We start from the raw sequence: 20,446 nt of genomic DNA, 5'->3' as shown, positions 1-20,446 counted from the left end.
AGCTCCATCTCTCATTTCTGCAGATTTACAGTAACATTCAATTCAATGTAAAATGTGATGCTGTGTGAATTCATTTGGCTTTTCTAATGTAAATCATTTTTGACACAGGCAGCTTACATTAGTTACATTTTTCCATCATATTACAAGCTGCAGGGCTGTTTTGTAGTTTGCAGGGCTTTTTTTCTGTTGCATAAGTGACTCTTTTCTCAGACAGTCACATGAGGTTCTCCAAAAGCAGCAACCGCCCCCCCACACCACCCAGGAATATGCCTGCCCCTGTTCCCTCAGCCACAACAACCATCCTCCAAAAGCATCTGGAACAAACCACCTGAATGTCAGGGGTCACACTGTGATGTCACTGCTTAATGTCCAGTAGAAGGAAGAAATATAAAGTGTCACTTGCACCACAAGCGTTCGCCTCACTCAACCCCAGCAGAGGTTAGGAGTTCAAACCAAATCATAATTCATCACTCATCTACATTCACGCCAGTCCAATCTGGAGCTGCTGTTTATGTGAGCCAAGCGGTTGCATGGCTTAATATTTGTGCTTGCTATACCACAACAGTAATTCAAACCGTGTCAGATTAATGGAAGATGTCACATTGTTTGTGTTGGATGTGAACAATGGGAAAGTCTTTACCAATCTAAAGAGCATTCTTCTTGTAAAACCAGTTGCTTTCTCACTGGCTGCAGGACTTGAGGAATGGAAGCGTCAGAGCTCATCTGGCTTTTCATCCAATGCCAGCACTAGGTTTGCAGTTTTCCTTTTGAGGTTAATAATTTGGCAAATATTGGATGGATTACCAGGAAATTTGGCTCAGATAAGAAAAATCTTCAGAGGATGAATCCTAATCACACTGGTGAACACCTCTTGTACCACTAGCGGCTTCAAGTTTTCTGGTTGACTTCCAGAGGGTCACCAGAAAATGGAAAACAGGAAAGCAATGTTGGACTGAATAAAGACGTGCAAATTAAACCGCTAGCATAGCACCATAGTGTTTAAGTTTTAGGAGCCTAAATATTAAATATTGGTGCAAGGGATTTGTTAGTAATGTGGGGGGAAAAAAATCAGTGCAGCTCAGTATTATGTTTCGCAGCCTTTTGTCGAGGTCCGTAACAGATTGATTAGGTCCATGCATGGCTTTGTTTGACTAACTCATCTATCTGTGTTTGTGTTTTCAAAGTGGTTGCGTCACCCCTGGGATACACTTCTCTCACAATGGAGATTCTGTTATTTTCAGCTGTGCTGCTGCTGTTGCCATCTGATTTTTAGCTGATAAGATGTGTTTCTGTTAATGACAGAAGGGGAGAGAAACATTTCAGTTGGCTGTCGAGCAGTGATTGGTTGGCTGGAATGACTCTGGGTTTTATTGCTGTCGGCACTGCTCCTAGAGAACACAGTCTGTGTGTTTGTGTGTGTGCCATGTATGTTTTCATACAAATGTGTGTGTGCCATGATGGAGATATAATTCTGGACCTAACTGCCTACCTTACAGTAGTTTATTCTCTTTCATTTAAAGGGAAACTCTCATGTCATTACTGAATGTTATGTGTATTTATAGACACAAACACAAAATCTAATTTCAGAAAAATACAAAAACACAATACCTCCTGTTTCTAGCCAGTTTCGCCATTTTTTTAAAAACTGTTCATAAAAACACTCAGTATCCATCACAAATGCTGCGTTGATGTGATGGTGCCCAGTTACAGTAAATCACTGCTAACGTGCAAATGCATTTTCTGTCAAATTTACCACATTTTTTGTAGTATGTAAGTATGGGCAAAATTCAAAGCAACTGAACTAACCTGCGCTTTCTTGATTTCACATTGTTGGCTGTATGCACACACATTTGGTTATACACTCATGCCCTTAGTAATCGAGTTTTGTTTCTGTATGGTTGTCTGAGAATTTAAAAGTCTGTGTTGTGTTGTGGTGGCACTGCAATAGAGTCTGACGGAAATATGCAGCCCATGGTTAAGATAACTACACCATAATGGGTTTGGTTCTGTTGATTAGTGCTGTGTGTTCCATTTTGGCTAAGTTACCCCATTTGTTTGCTGCTGGCTGTGTCAGTTTTTATTTTTCTGGTTAGCATTGCTAGTGGCTCAGTGGCTCAGTTAAGCACTGCTGTTGATTTTCTGCCAACCAGGGTGTTCATATTGGTTCCCTAGTGGTCTGTAGCTTGCACAAATAACCAGGTTTCTCCTGTTAGTCCTTTCAGTTTGTCTTGATTAAATTGCCAGCTTTGCTTCCATTCAATAGCCTGTCTGCACTTGCTTCCCCAACAGCATTTGATAACACGCTTGTTCCATGCTGTTGGTTGGCATTGTCGGAACCATTTGACTGGATTTTTTTCTTTAAAATCTTTTTCTTTTTATCTACCGAAGTCCTCAAGAATGTTCCCCATGCTACATTTCCATTTCAGAGAGCCACACAATGTAGCCCAGGATTATCACTCCAAGTAAGAGAGATAATTTTGAAAAGCATGTTTCTCTATAAGCTGCAGCTGTCAGTGCAGGAATCACTTGCTTGTAAGAAATATTAACTGTTCAGTACTATGTTTCTCAACCAGCTGTGTAGCTAGGCTAACTCTCCATCTTAGGCTCACAGCACCAGTAATTTTCTCTCCGTCAGCTCTCCCACGTCTCACTTGTAGCCTCAGCCATGTCCTCAGGCAGCCATACATCTCCTCTCCTGTCAGCAGCTAATTGGTTGGCCCTCAGGGCATCCTGTGTCCACCACACCACTATTCACTGGCTAATATGCACTCTACCATGGATGTCATCTGTCAGTTGCTGTGACAGATCCAAACTGTCATGTTTTTAACTTAATGAAAGAATACAGTAAGTCTTTCATTGGCTTGATATATAACCAGTAAAGTATGTTTTAAACATAGCTTATTTTCCCTGCATGCATATGCCGACTGTGAGGATGTTGAAAATGTCAACTATAACATTCATAAGACATGCTTACATGTCTCAAGCCTGAGTTTTTAAGGCCCGATAATAATGTTTAAACTTTTTGCAACACATTTGAATGTTTTACTCTTATTGTTGCACCAGCGGCAGGCCTGTAATTGGCATCCCTTCATTAAAGGCTGTGGAGCAAAAGAAAAGAAAAAAGACGAAGAAGAAAAAAAAAAGAAGCTTCGGGTGTCTGTTGATAAGGCAGCCTGTGTTTTCCTTCTCTGTGCCTTTGCCTCTTCTGCTGTATCAGGTGTCCATTTCGAAGCAACAAGCTGCACACAGGTGGGAGGAAGAAAGAAAAAAATCACAAGCACAACATAAATATTATTCAGAGTTTCTGGGAAGCATTTCTCTCATGTCGATGGAATTGCGCTCCTGAATCGTCGCCAGGATACTGTTTCTCCACCACCTCCGCCACCTCTCCTCCCTCTTTTCCAATGCTCTCTCTCTCTCTCTCTCTCTCTCTCTCTCTCTCTCTCTCTCTCTCTCTCTCTCTCTCTCTACCTCAGAACAAGTCTTAATTTGTCAGGAATATTACTGCCCTGTGCCTTCACTCGCCTGGCTGCGGCAGCTTATGGGAACTATTGGCCAGCTGTGATTTGATTTGCTCACAAGAGATGTGCCGGTACTCAAACCTCTTCCTAGTTTGGCTTGTTCAAACACACACACACACACACACACACACACACACACACACACACACACACACTCCGCGCTGCCCTTGGCATTCAAAACCGTCAGATGGAATTCTTCAGCAAGTGCACTAAGGTTGAGATGAGTGATTGCTAGTTGCCTAAGGCAGAACACTCCTCATGGTTCCACAGTATAGGCCTTAAAGGGACATGTGCTCAGGCTGCGGGATGCGCACTGACTGCACAGCCTCTAACAATCCCTAATCTCCAACAAATTTAGGTTTTGAGGAACTGCACTGAGCACGGGGGGAGTAATGCTTTCTATATGTTATCGCTTTAAGTTTGGATAGCCATATGATTTGTGTGAAGTGTGCCTCAGGGGAGTGTAAAGACAGGTGTGTGTGTGTGTGTGCACGCGTGCACTCGAACTGAGAGAGAATATGGGGGTCTGTTTTCTGTTAAGGGGGGGGGCAGGCCTTGGCTTCCACTAACCACCACTATACAACTGCCAAGAGGGAAGTAATCCAACCTTCTCTCCCTCTTTTTCTATTTCTCTCTGGCACTCTCAGTTTCCTCCTCCCTCCCCTCGCTTATCCCCCCCGTCTCTCCCTCAGGCCTCTCCTATGAAGTGAGAGGCCAAACACAGGCCCGGAGTGCCGGATCAGGCTCCTTCTATCGATTAACTTTATTTATGTGTTTGTTTATTTATTTAAAAGGCCCTGAACCCCCCTGTCCCTGAGGGGTCCTTAGGTGCCACACACACACACACACACACACTCTCTCTCTCTCTCTCTCTCTCTCTCTCTCTCTCTCTCTCTCTCTCTCTCTCTCTCTCTCTCTCTCTCTCAGTCTCCCTCTGTCTCTCGAACTGGACTGTGCACACACAAATTCCTCTTGTGTTCCTATGTTTAGCCACGGGTTTTGCAGCGTCACCGCCGGGTGTAACGTGTGTCGTCAGCGCCCAGTGACCAGGTGTGACATTAGCTCATATGTGCATGCACGTCTTGTGTTCAGTGTTTAGAAACATAACATAGCGCTGCCCAAAACAGGGAATCAACTAACGGGCCTATATGTAGTCAAAACATGAATGATTTTGGAAAATTTAATCAGCCTGCACAGCAGTAGCTAGTTGTGTTTTGAAATCGTATCCTTAAATTACTTTGCTGTGTTTGGAGGGTAATACAGCCGGATCATAATGTGATATCATCTTCTGTCTGTGTTCACTAGACTTCATATCATTGAAGTTATAAATAAAAACTAGCAAAATGAGATTTTCCTGTAGTTTATCTTATACACCATAACACTATAACCACTGGCATCAATCAGCCTCAGTGAAATGTTAATGAAAATAAAATATTCACATTCTTTTTAGGGAAAAACAGTGTTTGTTAGTAAAAATAATAAATCTTAATATTTGCTATATAATGAGATCTTGCATTGAAAATATAGACCAGCATCTTTAACAACAATTCAACACTTTGTTTCTGACGTCTGACAGAACTGAGGAGCATAAATTAGATTTTTGAAAATGTTTATTTTCATTTGTCATATTATTATTATATACGTTAATATAAAAAAGATTCTTAAAAAGATTTGTTTCTTCTCTCAGCAAGAAGTAGTATTCAGCAACAGTCCAACTGGAGTTATTTTAGGGGAATAATTGCTGCCCCACACTCACACACAACGTTTAGTCAGCAGGGTATTGCAACATTCATCCTTATTGCATATCTGTCATAGTTCATTAAAGTATCACTAACCAGCAACACACCTGTGTGCATATTTGTGTGTGGGTCTCTGGCACATACTCAGTTGTGCGATTGTTTTTGTATGTTTGTTTACATGTGCTCTTGCCTGTTTTGCCTCCGTATTTTCATCTAGATTGTCCTTCAGCTGACAGGCAAACAGGTCTGGCTTCTTCCTGCTCAGTGACTTTCTAAGATTGAGCTTGAACACTTGGCACAGTAACTCACAGAGGTGTCCAACGCCTCCTGTCTGTCTGCCGTGATGAATGACTTTATCAGCTTTCAGTATATTAAAATCTGATCTGACTGTCTGTTATCAGTGTGTCACCACAGTCAGTTCCACATCATACTTTCGTGACACGCAGTAGGTGGAATGTGGGTGTGTCTGAATTTTTGTGTGTGCGTGTGCTTGTATGACTTTGGCAAGTGAATCCAGCTTTCAGCCCAGTTGCATTAGCAGGTAATAAATGTGGACTTAGACTCAGGGCTTTGCTCCGCCTGGCCAGTGTGTATTATCTTTTTGTGTGTGTGTGTGTGTGTGTGTGTGTGTGCATTGGTCTTCACATGGTCCACAGTTATTCCTCACTTTGAATAAGGCTGCTGTTGATCGTTTCACCATCTGACTCCCATCTGCTTTCTCTTAAGAGTTCCTTTCCTCTCCTCCCCTCTTTCCTCCCAGCTTTTTTACCTTACCCCTCTCTCTCTCTCTCTCTGCCATAAAAAAAACAAAAAACAAAATTCAAATCAGTTCTTGGCACAGAACTGAAACACACAAACAAAGGTGCAGGTGCACTAACAAAAAAAATAGTTTCAGGGTGCAAGTGCAATGCTGGGAGTGATGTATCGTGATGCAGCGGATAAACTGCTGCTGTGAAAGGCTCTGAATAAAATGTTGACTAAACTTTAAAAGTGATGCTATTATCTCACCCTTAACTCTGTAGTGACTCATCATTTCGTAGCGGGACCACTTAAACATGCAAAAGCAGCCATTGTTGATTTTATTATGCCTGCACACTGTGGAGGGCTGGAGGTGTTAAGTTTTCAGGTTGTCCGTCTGTCACACTTTTGTGAATGCGATTACACAGGAACTTTTTGAGGGAATTTCTCCAAGTTTGGCACAAACATCCACATTGATCCAAGAATGAAGTGATTAAACTGTGGTGGTCAGGCCCTATAAGTCCTCTGTAAAAAAATAGTCTAAGTGAAGACAGCATGTTTCTCACTGGAAGTTATTTGTTGGAATCAAACATGTCAATATAGTGATCATTTCTACATCCCCAACATTTTATACCATTTGTTATACGATTTGTACCACTGCATAAATGTTAACTGCAACTGGTTGGCCGAGGCCTACAGCCACTAGGCAGTAATTCTAGCTTTGCATTTATATTGAATTTGAGTACACATGGTGTCATTTGAAATGGTACATTTGGTAAATTCCATATCCCTGGGTTTAGGAGCTTTTGCCAAATGGATTTGGAATGGTCATTCAGTATCAAATACTAACAGAGGATCCAGCAGAGTTCTCTGGCTCATGGACCATTTGCTCTTTTACTCATTTGCTCCACATCTGGTGGGAAGAGCAGGACAGAATGAGCTGCAAGTGCGTAAATTGTTGGGTTCAAGACTTCACCACAGTGTCTTGGAGTGTAAAAAGTGATTCTCTGAATGCTGTTGTTTGTGTGGGATTTCATAATATAGCAGAAACATTTGGGAGGGTGTGCATACTGCGATTGTAATGATAGTACTCAATGTCATTTAGCGTGTAATATCTTTTTAATCCATATAAGAGTTTTTCAGCATGCGTTCAACTTTTATATGTGCGTAGAAATCTAGAGAAGAAATCGTAGCTCTGCTTTTCACAAGACTTTTGCCTCAATCAAGATAAAAATTTAGGCGACTTCTCGCGGCCGAGCTCTTACTGCAGCACAACTTCATCGAGCAAGGCACAGCGTTAGCAAGTCAAACAGATGCAAACGCACATCGTTTGTAGATTTTAACGTGAATCCTACATTTCTACAGTTTACCTCGTGATCGTCCCAATGAAAGATCAAATAGTTAACGTAAAATCTGGACTTCCTGGAACGCATTTCATTGTCTCATCGATACCTTAAGCGACATGCTAGTGCAATTTTAATGTAGCATCTATGAGCGTTTTCAGGAAATTTGTTTTTTGGCAAAGTCATGCAGAATTACTGTTTATCAAAAATTTAGAGTTTACAGTGGTGGTTAAACCATCCATTTTCTATACCGCTTATCAGTCAGGGTCGTGGGGGAGCTGGAGCCTATCCCAGCTGACCACGGGCGAGAGGCGGGGTACACCCTGGACTGGTCGCCAGTCAATCACAGGGCCAAAGTGGTGGTTAAACGATTGACCAAATGTTTCCTGAAGTTGTTGTTGATTTTAACAGACATCTATTAGCCAGACAGTATTTTCTTTTGCCCATTGTGTAAAAGTCTCTGACATGCTGAGATACATTGTCACATTTTATTGGAAAGCATTTGAATTGTAGTAGGAAGTAGTAGGAGGAAACTGCAAAATGTTAAGGGATGAGGTACATTTTGGAATGAAATCTGTTGGGAAAGATGAATAATGTCTCATCTGTTGGTTTGGCCATCTATACTTATGTCTGCCTGTCTCTCCATCTCAATGTACGTCTTTCTTAGTCTTTCTCTCTCCTCCTAAGTTCTCATCAGTATGCAGAGCCTGCAGTATGACCTATTAAAAGTCATTTGTCAAATTGCAGCCAACTGGCTTGCCTGCAATCAGGCTCAATGTGAATATATTTTGACATGTGTTTTTCCTGCCCTCCACTGAGTGCCTAAGGACCTGTGACAGCCCAAAGCCTCTCTGAATACTAATGAAGTTAGCGCTAATACAGTTGGCAAGGACACACACACACACACACACACACAAAAACCGGAGTACTGTCAGCAGAGTGACACAGCAGACCCAATCTCCATACTGTATATTCCTATAATAGAGCACCTGACAGTGACAGCAAGTGGCACTGTCACCTTTGATCACTGACAGCATGTGTCATAAAATTCTGTTCTTCACATACGCATACACGCACACCAGCAGAGATATGATTAAGCATTCAGACATATTCATACCAAAATGTAAGACACAAGGATGGTAGGTATGTGTGTGTGAGAGAGAGCTGGTCATGTGTTTACCAGCAGTGGAATCCTGTCCCTGGAGGCCAGCTGGATGACACAGATGTTTGTGGGCTTTGGGAGCAGATGCTGCTGAGCTCTTTTTTACTTTGCGGCCAAGCTGCAGAGACATACTGTGGTGTGATTTCAACAACACAAGGGTATACGATGATACGTGAGTGTATCTCTCACCACTGAGTTAACCAATTGTGATTTGTGGTATTTACTTTGGAGTGCAGCAAGACATCAGAGGAGGTGAGTGGTCAGTAGGGTTGATAGGGTGTATTGGTAGATGGAGAGGGGGGTGATTTGAGGTTTGGAGGTTTGATGCAGACCATGAGGAGGAAGATATAGTTAGATAGCTGGATGCATTGGAGGGCCAGAAATTCAAGAATAGACATGTGAAACCCAGGCTGAGACAATTGTGTGAAGCGAGGATTTAGCAAAGTCTTGCTGAATCATTTCATCAAAGCTTCGGTCCAGAGTGAAACGGCTTAAAAGGTAAAATTAACCGAGTGCAGGGTCTGGCCTAATTGGAGAGATGTTGTTTTGCTTACTCAAAAATTCCTCAATATACTTAGGGTTGGAGGAGTGAGATGGGGAAAACAAATGGGGCTGCAGCTCACTGTTAATGTCACCAAGTTGATTTATTTTTTAAAATATTTGGTCTGTAAAATTTCAGCAAGTAGCCCATCATGATGTCAAAAAAACAAATTAAAAAATTAAAAATCTATAATAATAATGCTGTCCCTAGAGCTATGCTGATGGCCTGCATGAACAAATCCATATATTTACATTTTCTACAATGTAAACCTCCTTGTTTCATAGCTTTAGAAATTATTACTCATCCCTCTGTTACTTTTGCGTGTGTGTTTTGTGTCAGGATTTTTACGTCCAGTGACAGATCATGTCCGCAGACCTCAACAGCGTGTTAAACGCACTGGGTGTGTTCATTTTCCTGGTTATTGTTATGATTCGGTTGCTGCTCATGTGGCCATGTAAGTGCGCTGATTGGCTCAAGCTGGAGTTGAGTGAGCTAGTAAAGTTTTGGCAGGCAGAGAAAAACCTCAGTCATTTTCAATGGACATAAACATGTGTGCTGCTCTGCCTTCAGGGTAGTCTTTTCTTCTGCTAACTGATGATTTAAGTAACAGCTACACATTTAGTCTGTGTGAAATTACACTCCGAAACAAGATGAAAACATGCTCTCTCTTATTTGCCTTGCAAGTTTGATGATATAAATAAGGGATTCTGATTGTTTATTTCTTTGTGATCCTGACAGACTTCTCTTTATTTATAACGTCCTGTCTGGTTTTTTTTTTTTAGAGTTAATATACTGACTCTGGATTGACTGGAGATCATCCACATGCACTTTGTCACTCACACACACATACATCCGATGCAAGTTTAGCTTGGCTTCATGGCACTGAATAGGCCACGGTAGCTGAGGCATTATACAAGGCAGATTCAGCAGTTTGAACCACAGAGCAGCGTGGATTTTATGCTGCCTGGCTGCCTTCGTGCTAGCCTATAGCGCAGCACGACCCCGGCCGTCTGCATGGCTGTGTGCTAGTCTACCATGACACAGCTCAGGTTCAAGTGTGCCCTCAACACTTGTGGGGTGAACTCTTTGTAACTCTAGAATATAAAAACCATGCGCTTCGCCCGCTGCCGTAATGGTCAGAGAAAATGTCCCCTTTTGACTTTAAGTTTAGCACCTGCAAGCAGTTACAACCAGGTGGTCCCTCAGGTGTCCTTAAGCTTACTGCTGAGCCCCCGACTTGCTCAGTCACAAGATGCACAAGCAACAGCAAAAGGATTCTTTGTTTGTGTAATGAAAGTTCAGTGATGGTTGGCTTGCTGTTCACTGACTTTCAAGCTTATTTTATTGCATTTTATTTTCTTGATAGAAAAACTTGTATTGAAACAATCTATGCTTCTACAGTTCATGTATTTTTTATTAATCCAGTCTCAAGTTTTTGAAAAATGTATGTACTTTGTATACTTTAAAGCAGGGCCACAATCAACAGCCAATCAAAACAACAAACAAATCAAATCACAAACACCTGAACACGTTAATAACTGATTAAAAAACCACAGATGTAATGAGATAAAACAGCATAGGGAGAGCAGTAAACTGGAGGTAGTGGAACAGCCTTTGTTTTATTTAATTGCCATATTTAATTACAAAGATGATTATCTGTCCCTCGGTTAAGCAAGATCGTGATTTTTATTAATGTATTTTTTCTCTAGCACAGTTTGGGGTGGGAGTTTAATCTGCTCTAAGGAACTTGCACATAGAGCAATTGAATAATTGCAGTCACACATAATTCCTTAACAATTGGCTTTTCATATCTCTGATGTTGTGGGGAGATTAGCTGTTTTGCCTGAGGATTCAGACAAAAATCTTAAGTTCCCACAGTTGCGTGTTGTGTGACGGTTTGTCTTTTTCTTCTTATGCATGCATGAAGGTTTAAATACATTTTCTGGAATTTTCTCGTGACTGTTAGATGGAATTTCAAAATAAAAACAGCGTCTGAAGGGCGTAACTTAACCTAAAACTCCTTATCACACCTTAAAGATATCAACCTTGACTGTAAAAAATTGCTGATAACGTTTTCATCTTCCTTTGGCGACAAATTTTTGTTTTTAAATCATCTTTCTTCAGTCAAAACTACAGGGACGGGAAGGATAGATGCAACGTTCTGTCTCTCAGGTGTAAAGGTGATGCCTGAGTCTATCGCCAAGGTTACCCCACCTCGGAAACAACAGCAAAAGCAAGAAGAAAAAAAAACAAAAAAACTTCTCATCTTGGCTTCTTTCCAAAATCTTGTTTGTGTTTTTAGTGCGAGTCAGAGCAGCGAGACAAGAATTGCAGCTGTGGTGAAAAACCTTTCGGCAGCGGGTAACACAATGCGAGTATTGCTTAGCTTGATAGAAAATGAAAAGACTCGGTGTCACTTTTTGATTGGGATGTTCACAGTGTGATGATGCACTGGTCTAAGACAGGAACAGAGAAGGAGAGCAAGATGGATTACTTGTCCAAACTCCTTTCTTCACCGCTTCTTTCTGTCTCTACCTGTCCTCATTCCTCATTGAGCTGAGAGATTTATTACGTCTGTTGACTCCTTCCATCACTACGCCAACATCAGGTTGAAGTGTTGCTTTGGTAGGTTGGAGCTTGTTGATGTGAGATGAGAAGAAATTATTTTACAACTGGAAACAATAACACTGCAGTGATTATCTCTACCCTGTATGTGTGGTGTTATAACTCTATTAAACAAACACAAGCGGTTGGATTCTGCCATATGCCACATCTAGTCTGGTTTATGCATGTTTCGTGCGTGCGTGTGTGTGTGTGTGTGTGTGTGTGTGTGTGTGTGTGTGTGTGTGTGCGCACGTGTGTTCCTTCAGCCCTCCCTTAACTATAAATGAAAGGCTTATCAATTTTAATCAGACTGCGTGTGGATCTCAGATGCTACATCCCTGCCAAGCAACACACACACACACACACACACACACACACACACACACACACACACACACACACACACACACACACACACACACCCGTCCTGCAAGCACAGTGTGCCAGGGGTGTCAAACCAACTCATAAATCATTGTTGGATCAGTCTTTCCAGATCCTCCGCAGAACCCGTCTCTCTATCTCTTTCTCTCTACACACTTGTTTCGGTTCAGAAAGTCCTTTGCTTACTTTTGTGTGCATTAGCGATAAACAATGCAGGATTTCCTTTAAAAAAACTGTATAGAGTCATGCAAACCTAATCCCTTTTAACTGTGGCTATGTGTACTCGATGCCTTTAAGGTATCTACTGAAATAAATCAGTATCTTCTTTGTACCCAGATTTGGAAAATATTACTATTTGATTTAGCAGTGATTGCTTGCAGTCAGTCACTGCAAGAGTCCTTCAGTTTAATGCATTTTGTGACTGGTCCAGAACCGCAGCAGTTATAACCCAGACAGTCTATGGTGTGGCGAAGTCGAGCACCGTGTGCTTAATGGAGCTGGCAGCTCACCGCGCCGAGACGCCACCAAAACATTCCAAAGGATTTCTATGCTACACGCCTGCAGGAAATGCAGGAAGGATTATTTCAGGGAAAGCTACGGGTATGAGTAACGTGATGAAGCACCTCTTCAAGCATGGAGACAAAAGGAACCTAAAGGTTTCAAATTAAGTCCTCTATCAGTATCATTTTAAGGGTGCTGGCATCATAATTTTTTAGATGATGCTTGTGTCTGTATGCTGGGCATCAGCCTCAGCACAGTGGATATATAACCCCCAGCAAATCTGAGCAAGTATGGTAAAGAATTACTTAACTGGCTTATTTAATGTTAAATAAAAATATCTAATAGGCCTGTTTTGCCCAGACAAGTCCTTGCTTTTACCCTGTCTTTCCTCCTGGCCTGGAAAGAAGCAGGACTCATCATGGTGCCAATAAAACACAGGTGCACTTTTATTCATTTTGGAGGCTCTCTCATCTCCCCACAGCTGAAAAACAGAGGTGTGCTCTCTCTTTGCTGTATAATACTCCGGTAGCGGTGGCCTGGACACCAGAAATGCATCAAATGAAGTTTTCAGATCATCCTCAGAGAGAGAATTTGCTTCTGTTTGTCCGGGTAGACCAGATGGGCAAGACGAGTTTCCACTGGAACATTTCTGTAGCTCCATGTGTCAGGCCTGCTTTATCCAGCAGGAGTCAAATGTGTGATTTGGCTGTAGTTAAAAAAAAAAGAAAGAATACATTAAATAAGTTATTTTTCTGTCTGCAGTATTTGTTTATTATGGGTGCACTGCTTAAACGTATGCAGCAAATGTAAGCTGTAACTACACTGTGCGAGCATTATTTCCAAAGGTGAGGGGCATGTTATACACTAACAACATCATTATGAGTAGTTGTGTTAGAGGAAGAAAAACTTCTGTTTAACTGCATGGGAGCCAAATCGTAGCCATATGAGAACCGGGAGTAACAGTGGGATCTCTTTCCTGATCTGTTCAGGTTTGGGGAGGTCTACACTCCAGTAACCTCAGCCAACAATTTGTCAAACTCATCCGTTAATCCTTCTCTTTTCTCTCGTGAAAGTGAAGTGCACTGTTTGAAAGCACAAAAACCGTAGCTTCTTTTAGTTACCGCATATTTAACTCCCTTTTACAAGATTTTACAAAGGAACAGTCGGAAACAGAGTTTTTAGTGTTACTTAGTGTACTTCTGTGTGAAATTTAACATGAGTGTGAATATTAAATGTGAAATCGGGCATTGTTATTACAATAAACTGTCTCTTCTTCTTGAATCTTGATCTCAATAAAATATTTACTGTCTTATTTTAATCAAATTAATATGGAAGAACACTTGAATTCTTTGTGTGATCGGCGCTTGTACTTCAGTAGAAGTTGTTGACGGGCAAAACGGTCACACACTCACACCGAGGGGCGATGTAGAGTAGCCAGTTAACCTGATGTGCATGTTTCTGGGACTGTGGGAGGAAGCCGGAGCTCTCGCACAGGGAGAACATGCAAACTCTGCTCAGAAGGGCCCAGACTGCTGTGAGGCGACAGCACTAACCATACGCAGCACCACTGTGCACCAACATGTCTTTTTATTTTACTTTTAATACGATTGTACGTCAGTTCATTTCAATGCTCAGTTGAGTTTACACGCGTTTTGGCAGCTGTCATCTCTTTTGTTTTCAAAACAGCCTGCAGTAAAACTCCGGGACATTCTGAAGATCTTAAATAGTTTTGTATTCAGTTCTCACAAAGCAGATGCAGCAGATACCCTTTATACTAATCTACATCAGATTGTGTGTTTATATGAGGTCAGCTCATTTGAACTAAGTGCTTAATAAGCTTGTTAAGAGGCATAAACACGATTCATGTGTAGTCTTGGTGACTCAGAGTTGGATCTGTCCAGTTTTTAACCGACGTGCTAACATAGCCTGATGGAGCATGTTGGAGGAGGCGGCACAGATGGATGAATGATCCACTTGTTTCTGTGATCAAAGACTGATGACACAACCCAGTGTCGCTTTATTTATTTCTCTCTTTGCTTTTGTTTTTGTTCCCTCACTTCCTTCCTGTCCTACTCTGCCATTCCTGCAGCGCAAGACGACAGGATACACGTGTGTGTGTGTGTGTGTGTGTGTGTGTGTGTGCTTGTGGTCTGTGTGTGTCATGTGCCCAATGCTTTGGCACTTCCATTGATTTCTTCCCGCTGTAACTTCCTATCTGAGCCAATTTCGTGTTTCCAGTAGCAACAGTCGAACTCCGACCATCACTCTGTTCCTTTTTGCTGAATTTTCTCCATCCATCCACTCAAAGGTGAAATTTCACCACTCAAAGGTGAAACGTGATCCTCCAGAACATCAAAAACTAACGCTGAGATAATCCTGATGACTAAAACTCCGTCTGCTTGTTTTTTCAGATTCCGTTCTCGCTGGTGCAGTTTCCACTCTGGGAATATTTAAAGGTATGTATCAGATCTTTCCATAAATATTTGCCTAACTGACTTAACTCTCCTCTCCGTCTTTATTGTCCATTTATTTTGTCCCCCGTCATCCCTTCATTCTCCACCGTTCCTCAGTAGCATTATTTACTGGAATTATTCTCAGGGATAAATCTGTTATGATAGTGTGCTTATGTTTTGACACATTTACAGCAGGTTCACCCTCTGTATTCCCCTGTATCACGGTGGCAGGCGAAAATGTGTCTTTGTGCCCCGGTTTAATGGGATGTCACGGCTACCATCAAACCCACCTTCAGTTTATCACAAGTCCTGTACATCTGCGTCTTTGTAGCCTTTGTCCACCTCTCTTTCTTAAGATCATCTTTCCTCGCCGTCTCTCTTTTCACCGTGCGGCCCTGAAAGCACGAAAAGCTGTTTCTCTTTGAAAAGACGGCATTTTGTCGGAGTGACATCATGTCTCAAGGGTGCGAGAGGCGGACAGTCAAACATTCCATCAATGTTAGGAGCTAACGGCCGAGCTAAGACGAACAATAAGCTGCACAGCTGTGTGTGTGTGTGTGTGAGTATGTGTGTATCTGTACATTTGTGAGAGTTAGATTTTGTCATCCACAAGTGTCTCTTTGTCCCTCAGTCAAAGGCCCTCTCTCTCCAGGCCATCTGGATACGTCCGTTGGCGGAGAGCTGAGCTGCTGGAATCTAGACTTCTCCTCTCCTCTTTCTCTTTATCCTCTTCTCCATCCACTGGCTTCCAAACTCCCAGTCCTCCCAGATGTACCCTCGTTATTAACAAAGTGCTCTCAATAGCTAATGAGGCGTTTCCTCGGTTACAAAGGCAAAGACCAGCTGACTCCTCATGGAAGGAGAAGGAACTGCTTGCAACAGGTTTTTATTGCCAATCCTTTGGAATGACCACCAAGATGTTCAGAGGCTTTCATAAACAAGAATGACTTGATTTAGTTCGAAAAATGCCAGCGTGAAGGAATTTGAGAGAGTGCATGTGTGTGGCATGATCTCCCATCTGTTTTGTGGGATAGTAATGTGCTGCGTTATGGCCTTTTTCTTTTTTTACTTCACACGAGCCAGCACAGCTGTCAAGTGAGAGAATCAGAAAGGGAGAAAACCAGCCAGCCAGCCAGCCAACCAACTGCTGTAGGACTGATGGAAGAGGAGTGACAAATCCTTTCACCGAGTGCATTCAATGCATCCTTGAAATCCTGGGATGTTATTGAGAGGCATATTCCAGGCACAAAGTTTTTCTAAATTCATCAGACACATCTCACAGCATCTGCAAGAATTTTACACTTTGGTCACTGCACAGATTTAAAGTGTTTTTCACACCAGACCTCAATATCCAAAGAGTAATTCTCACTGTTCGTTCACACATTAATTTCACAATATTGTGGTTTTTCACTCAGTTGTTTTTCCAAACAGCGGCTGTAGAATAGGGCCGACAGTTTACCCCCATCTGTTCTGACCTCAAAAACAACATTAGAAAAACAGGAGGGTGTAACACTTCTAGGTTATGATTGAACACCAAGTAAGAGCCACAAAAAATTCAAGGAATTGTGTGTCAGAGGCATGATGGGAATACATATTTAACCAGTGTGATGCACTTACAGATGCCGTCTCCTCACGCGCGACACAAACACATACGTGATGTCCTGACACACTCGCGTGCACACGGTCCACCTCTTTCCTGTGGGAAGCCGCCCAGGTGCAAACTCTGACCCTGACACGAGGGTGCGAAGGTCAAAAAGTTCGTTTTGCCAGGTTTGCCCCCTCATTATTTATTCATGAAACAAAGAGGAAGGGATGGACAGAGATGCAGAGAGACAGAGAGGAATCCCCCAGCATGGGGCCTTTGATGTGGGAAAACAAAATCTCCTTTTTAATCTGCCCTCTAATGGAATACACATGATGCATCCTGTGGTCGTACACGCTGCCTGCCAGTTCCTCTCCTCGCTGTCTCTCTCCGTGTGCTTACTTGTTTGTGTTTGCATGTGTTGTGTGCATGCACACATGGTTTTCGTGAGGTCCGCACATGTGCGAGATAGGAGGGGAATGAGATAACATGCAACAGATTAAACTCGCAGGGGGAGAATGGACAAAGAAAATATTAGTAATCGCTCCATGCTGTTGCTCAATTGCTCTCCCCGAGAAGTAATCATACCTTTCGGCGCCCGAGGCAGCCCAGCTGTCCACATGCATTTTACACAAAGCCTAACGTTGCGTGGACGGTCTCCTCATTGCTTTGCTGAAACTAGTCGCTGGAGGAAAAGAGAAGAAGAGTTCATACTCCAAACAAAAACACCAGGTGGTTTCACTCAGTAGCTATTGGCATCTGGGTAAGCAGTCCTGTGCTGCGAGGGTTTTCAGACACAGTTTTTGTGCGTTGGACATCAGTTTAATTTTACATATTCCTTTCCTGTATACTCTGTTGACAAAATGCTGTGCAATCAATCTCTTTTCTTTAGCTTGACCCTGTATGACCTGTGAAGCTGTGCAATCACTTCATCAATATACAAAGAAGTTAATTTTGTGTAATTCTTGAGAGGTAATTTGGACTTGAGTAAATACTAATTGGTTTGTCGAATTTCAGAATAATGTGCAGGTCGGAATAATGACATGATGCGTTGGCAGCATTGAAAGCACTGTCAAGCGTTCAAATTCCAAATATTTCCAATTAAACCCATTATTTTATTAGTGTAAGTAGTTTGCCTCATTGTTACCGGGTGAGTCGTAAAATGTTACGCCTGTCAACCCCCAGCTGTAGCTGTGACATGTATCAGTGATGGAATTTCGAGGGATTCTCGTGTTGCCTTCTTTCAACTGCAGTCTGTCAGCCATTCAATTGCTGAGCTGCCATTTAGGCAGCTAATTACACTATGTAGGCAAAAATATTGGGCCACCTGACCATAACACCAACAGGGACTTTAATGACATCGCATTCTAAATACACAGACAGCTTTGCAGCTATAACAGCTTCCACTCTTCAGAGAAGGCTTGATTATTGCAGTAAAGTTGAGGTCAGGAATCTGTGCATGCCAGCCACGTTGTTCCTCACCAAACTCATCCAACCATGTCTTTATGGAGCTTTGCTTTGTGCACTGGGGCACAGTCATGCTGGAATAGGAAAGTGCCTTCCCCAAACTGTTGCGACAAAGTTGGAACCATAGCATTGTCTAAAATATCTTGGTATGCTGGAGCATTAAGTTTTCCTCTTCACTGCAAGCGAGGGGCCCAGCGCAACCCCTGAGAAACGGTGCATCTTACATGTAGTCCACTGCCTCTTTTGTCTGTCTCAGTTTCAAACAGCAGTACCCTGCTAAACACTGTGTTTATTTACCTGCAGATTAATTTTTTCTCTCTTTTTTCCTGTGGGCTGCGCATGAAGCCCCGCTTGCACAGAACAACCTGGCCAATGTAATTTGAGTTTTAGACCCCTGGTGTATATTGTACATTTATATGATGCCACTGTATAATTTAGTGCTTCAATAGATAAATATTAATAAGTAAAATGATGTGTTGATGTGTATAATGTGTATGCATTATGTTCTGACCTACTGTACTGAAACATGATGGCATCGAGACAAAATGTGTAAAGCGTGATACGGTGGGAGCTCTGCAGCATATCCTCTCGTCTCCCTCTTGTCCAGTCCCAGTTCTTGGGAAACAAGTAGCATGACATCACTGGGGAGAAAAGGCAACACAAAAATAGCCGGACAGCCCAGTTCCCAGCCGCAGGCCTGGACCCCAGACTGGACCAAGGTTCACAATGTGTTTTCAATGTGTCTGATATCTCCACTTACTAACGACAGTCCTCTCTCTTTGTCTCCCTCCCTCTTTCTCCTCTTTTTCTCTCCCTTTCATCATCCCCCCTCTACCGACAACCCTCTTTTTCTCTCTCAACATTTCTCTCTCTTTCTCCCAGACTCTGTGGTCATGGAGGCAAGGTCACACGCTCTACTCTTGGCAGGCTGCAGTGTGCGGAGCTTTTGCAGGTGCAGGGGATTATTTGCTGCTTTGGGAAAGAGGCGGAGAGAGAGAGGAGATGGGGTGGGAGGGTGCAAGGAAGTAAGGAAGGGACAGAAGGATGGCTGAATGGATGGATGGGTGGGTGAATACTAATGAATATAGATGGCCAGGAAATTTACCCAAAGTTTCACTGTTCTGAACTTCCAGAAAAGTGAGCTCAGCTGGCAAACCACATCCTCACCTGCACAACAGATTGGATGAGAAAAGAGAACAGAGTGGAACGAGACCAGGCGTTTTTCATAAACATTACTTTCTTACAGCACTGAAATTGCAGAATTTTGCATTGTTGTCTCATAAAAGTCTTATTATCAGACTTCTCAAGCCTTTCAGCCAACAAAAATTGTGCCATAGCTGACTTTTATGGTCCCACCTTAGACTGGATGAGCATCAGGGGAGAGACAGACAACCAGGGGAGGGAAGAGCACGGACGAGAGGGGGACGGTTCCTGGGTATGGGCCCCTGCAGCTGTGCGACCTCCTGAGCACTGGGGCCTGAAGTGGTTTAAACGAGAGGGGGGGGTGAGAGAGAGGGAGACAGAGATAAGTGCTGAAAAGGAGTCAAAGACATGGACACAACTAGAGGAAAGGAAAGCAACTCTAGAGAATTAAATCAAGCTATGAAACACAAGGGATGAATAAAGTTAGAGAGAGGCTAGAAGCACGGGCCTGTCTTTGATGATTTTGTGTTTTAATTGAAGGAGCTCTGCTACAATGAGACTGCTGCTATGTTATTAAATAGGTTGTAAATACTAAGTATCGTTAATAAAAAGGAAAAAAAGTATAAACAAATCATGACAGTATGAATCTGGTAATTTGATATATTAATAAGGTAAGCCAGATGAGACCTTTTGATATAAAGATATGCTTACTGTGGTTAAATGCCAGTGACAGACATCTGAAGAAGCTGCCAGGTTTGAATATTGACTGATGGAGAATACAAGTAAGTTCAGTAATCACTGAGCTCTGGGACTTAACAATAGTTGCCCTTTTTCTCCAATGTGTTATGACAGCTTCTTAATGATTTATAAGATCATAACAAACTCACTAATAAACTTAATAAACTGTAAGATTGTTCTGGAGCGACAAGCTCAGATTACAGGACATCTGTCATGCACGTCGGACCAAAAAACCTTGTTTAGTTGCTGAGTGTCCTGATCATCCACTCCATAATGATGCTTTGTTGAGGTCGGGCTACAGCCTCCCTTGTGCCGTTCATTCTTATTGGTCCATCCAATCTGGTGACATCACATAATTTCGAGCAGAGGCCTAATCAATCAGAATTTTTTAACTGGTTTATTGTATATTTTGCTCTCTTGGAGTTTTGTAGCTTCCTTTACATGTAACTTTGTGATTTTGTTTAATGCATTCAGGAAAAATGAAATTTTCCTGCATGAAGTTGATAGAAAGTCACTGGCAGGGGAAAAACACA

General features: G+C 42.3%; 1 protein-coding gene across 2 annotated transcripts in view; it reads left to right on the top strand.

Moving 5' to 3' along the window:
• Nucleotides 1–20,446, top strand: part of slc25a26 (solute carrier family 25 member 26) — a 59,399-nt gene that overhangs the window by 16,981 nt on the left and 21,972 nt on the right. For both annotated transcript variants that reach the window (XR_006843014.1, XM_046384557.1), the window contains exons 6-7: nucleotides 14,942–14,986; nucleotides 18,915–18,984. Coding sequence is in view for 1 of the 2 variants with exons in the window: in XM_046384557.1 (XP_046240513.1) it covers nucleotides 14,942–14,986; nucleotides 18,915–18,984 (115 nt within the window). In the remaining variant the exon portion in view is untranslated. The remainder of the gene's footprint in view (nucleotides 1–14,941; nucleotides 14,987–18,914; nucleotides 18,985–20,446) is intronic.

This window comes from Scatophagus argus, chromosome 3, assembly GCF_020382885.2.
Source record: "Scatophagus argus isolate fScaArg1 chromosome 3, fScaArg1.pri, whole genome shotgun sequence".
Lineage (NCBI taxonomy): Eukaryota > Metazoa > Chordata > Actinopteri > Scatophagidae > Scatophagus > Scatophagus argus.
The sequence above is the reverse complement of the archived record's forward strand: the minus strand, read 5'-3'. Positions and strand labels throughout refer to the sequence as shown.